At 42.2% G+C, this 1,263-nt stretch overlaps 1 protein-coding gene across 1 annotated transcript in view; it reads right to left on the bottom strand.

Moving 5' to 3' along the window:
• Positions 1–6: 6 nt before the first annotated feature.
• Positions 7–1,263, bottom strand: part of LOC101859812 (serine/threonine-protein kinase 36) — a gene marked incomplete in the record, with an annotated part of 53,674 nt that continues 52,417 nt past the window's right edge. The window contains 1 exon segment of the mRNA XM_035972135.1: positions 7–1,184. Coding sequence (XP_035828028.1) covers positions 978–1,184 — 207 coding nt within the window.

Here is a 1,263-nt window from a genome sequence, read left to right as displayed (position 1 = left end):
ACTAGACGAGATGAGAAACTACAGTGCAACCTCTCTATAATGAAATCGTCGAGACCAGAAAAAAAAGAAGTTGTTATAGAGTATAGAGAGTTGTCGTTATAGAGAGGCAACCAAAAATATTACTTTCTAATGATATAATATTTATTATAAGGAAAAAATTGGGACCTGGGCACCATGTCGCTATACACAGGATGTCGTTATATGGAAGGTCGTTATAGAGAGGCTGCACTGTATTATTTCGATGGAGGGAAATTGTTCTTGTAGCTGTGGATTGTGACATGAAAAGAGGTAGTACTAAAATAACTCAGTCAAAGCAGATGCATTATAACGCACTAACTACGATTTGAATTGTCGTTTTTAGTATTTTGAGAACACCACGACAAATGACGACCCTCAACTATGCTGCTGTAAGCTGACAAAACGCCTTTTTGTCATTTTGGTCCCAAAATCTTTTATTTGCTAAATCGAAAGTGAGATCAGTTACCCTACTTGTGGGAAATACTCAAATTGGAGGAACAGCGACTACTTTTTGAATAAATTCCAATTCAAATTTCGGAATGACTCAATTTTCAACCGGTGTGCTGACCAAAAAAACCCTCTTTTTCTAAAAACTGCTGTGAAGAAAAAAAAGGAGATTTGTCAGCTTACGGTAGTATGGGAAAAGTCAGATCAGTACAGTAACTGTAACTGAACTCTTTAAACCCCATCAGACGCTGGGAGTGCCCGGCGGTAATAACTCCCCATTGGACATAGGCCTACTAGTGACAACTGTTTTGTTTCATTTAGTGTTAGTTTCTTCTTGTTTTTCGGAACTATTCCCGATCCAAGTTCTTTTTTAGTCATGACTAAGCCCTTGTTTCTGCCATTGGAAGTTGGAGGCAAGCTTTTGGGGTTATAATGAGACTAAGTGAACCAGGTTTAGGTGACTGTAGAAAAAACTCTGGGAAACTGTGGAACAAACTCAGGGTAACTGTAAGTTAAGCAGCCGATGTCTGTAGCAGTCTGAGGAGTTTGTTAGCACAGGTCGCGACCCCGTTGACGGCCGCCGTGCTGGGTCGGTTGGACAGCGCGGTGCCAGGTCGCGACCCCCCGGTGTAAGGTCGCGGGGTCGTGGGGTCGTTCCTCGGGGTCTGAGGGCTGAGCAGAGCCGAGAGTTTGTCCACAGCGTTCAGGGACATGAGGTCCTGGGGGGAGAGAGAGCATCAGGGAAATCTGAGAGAATTTCTTTGGTTAGAGTAAAAATAATTAATAATAATAATTATT

This window comes from Aplysia californica, unplaced genomic scaffold, assembly GCF_000002075.1.
Source record: "Aplysia californica isolate F4 #8 unplaced genomic scaffold, AplCal3.0 scaffold00588, whole genome shotgun sequence".
Classification (NCBI taxonomy): domain Eukaryota; kingdom Metazoa; phylum Mollusca; class Gastropoda; order Aplysiida; family Aplysiidae; genus Aplysia; species Aplysia californica.
This window is presented reverse-complemented; position numbering and strand designations above follow the sequence as displayed.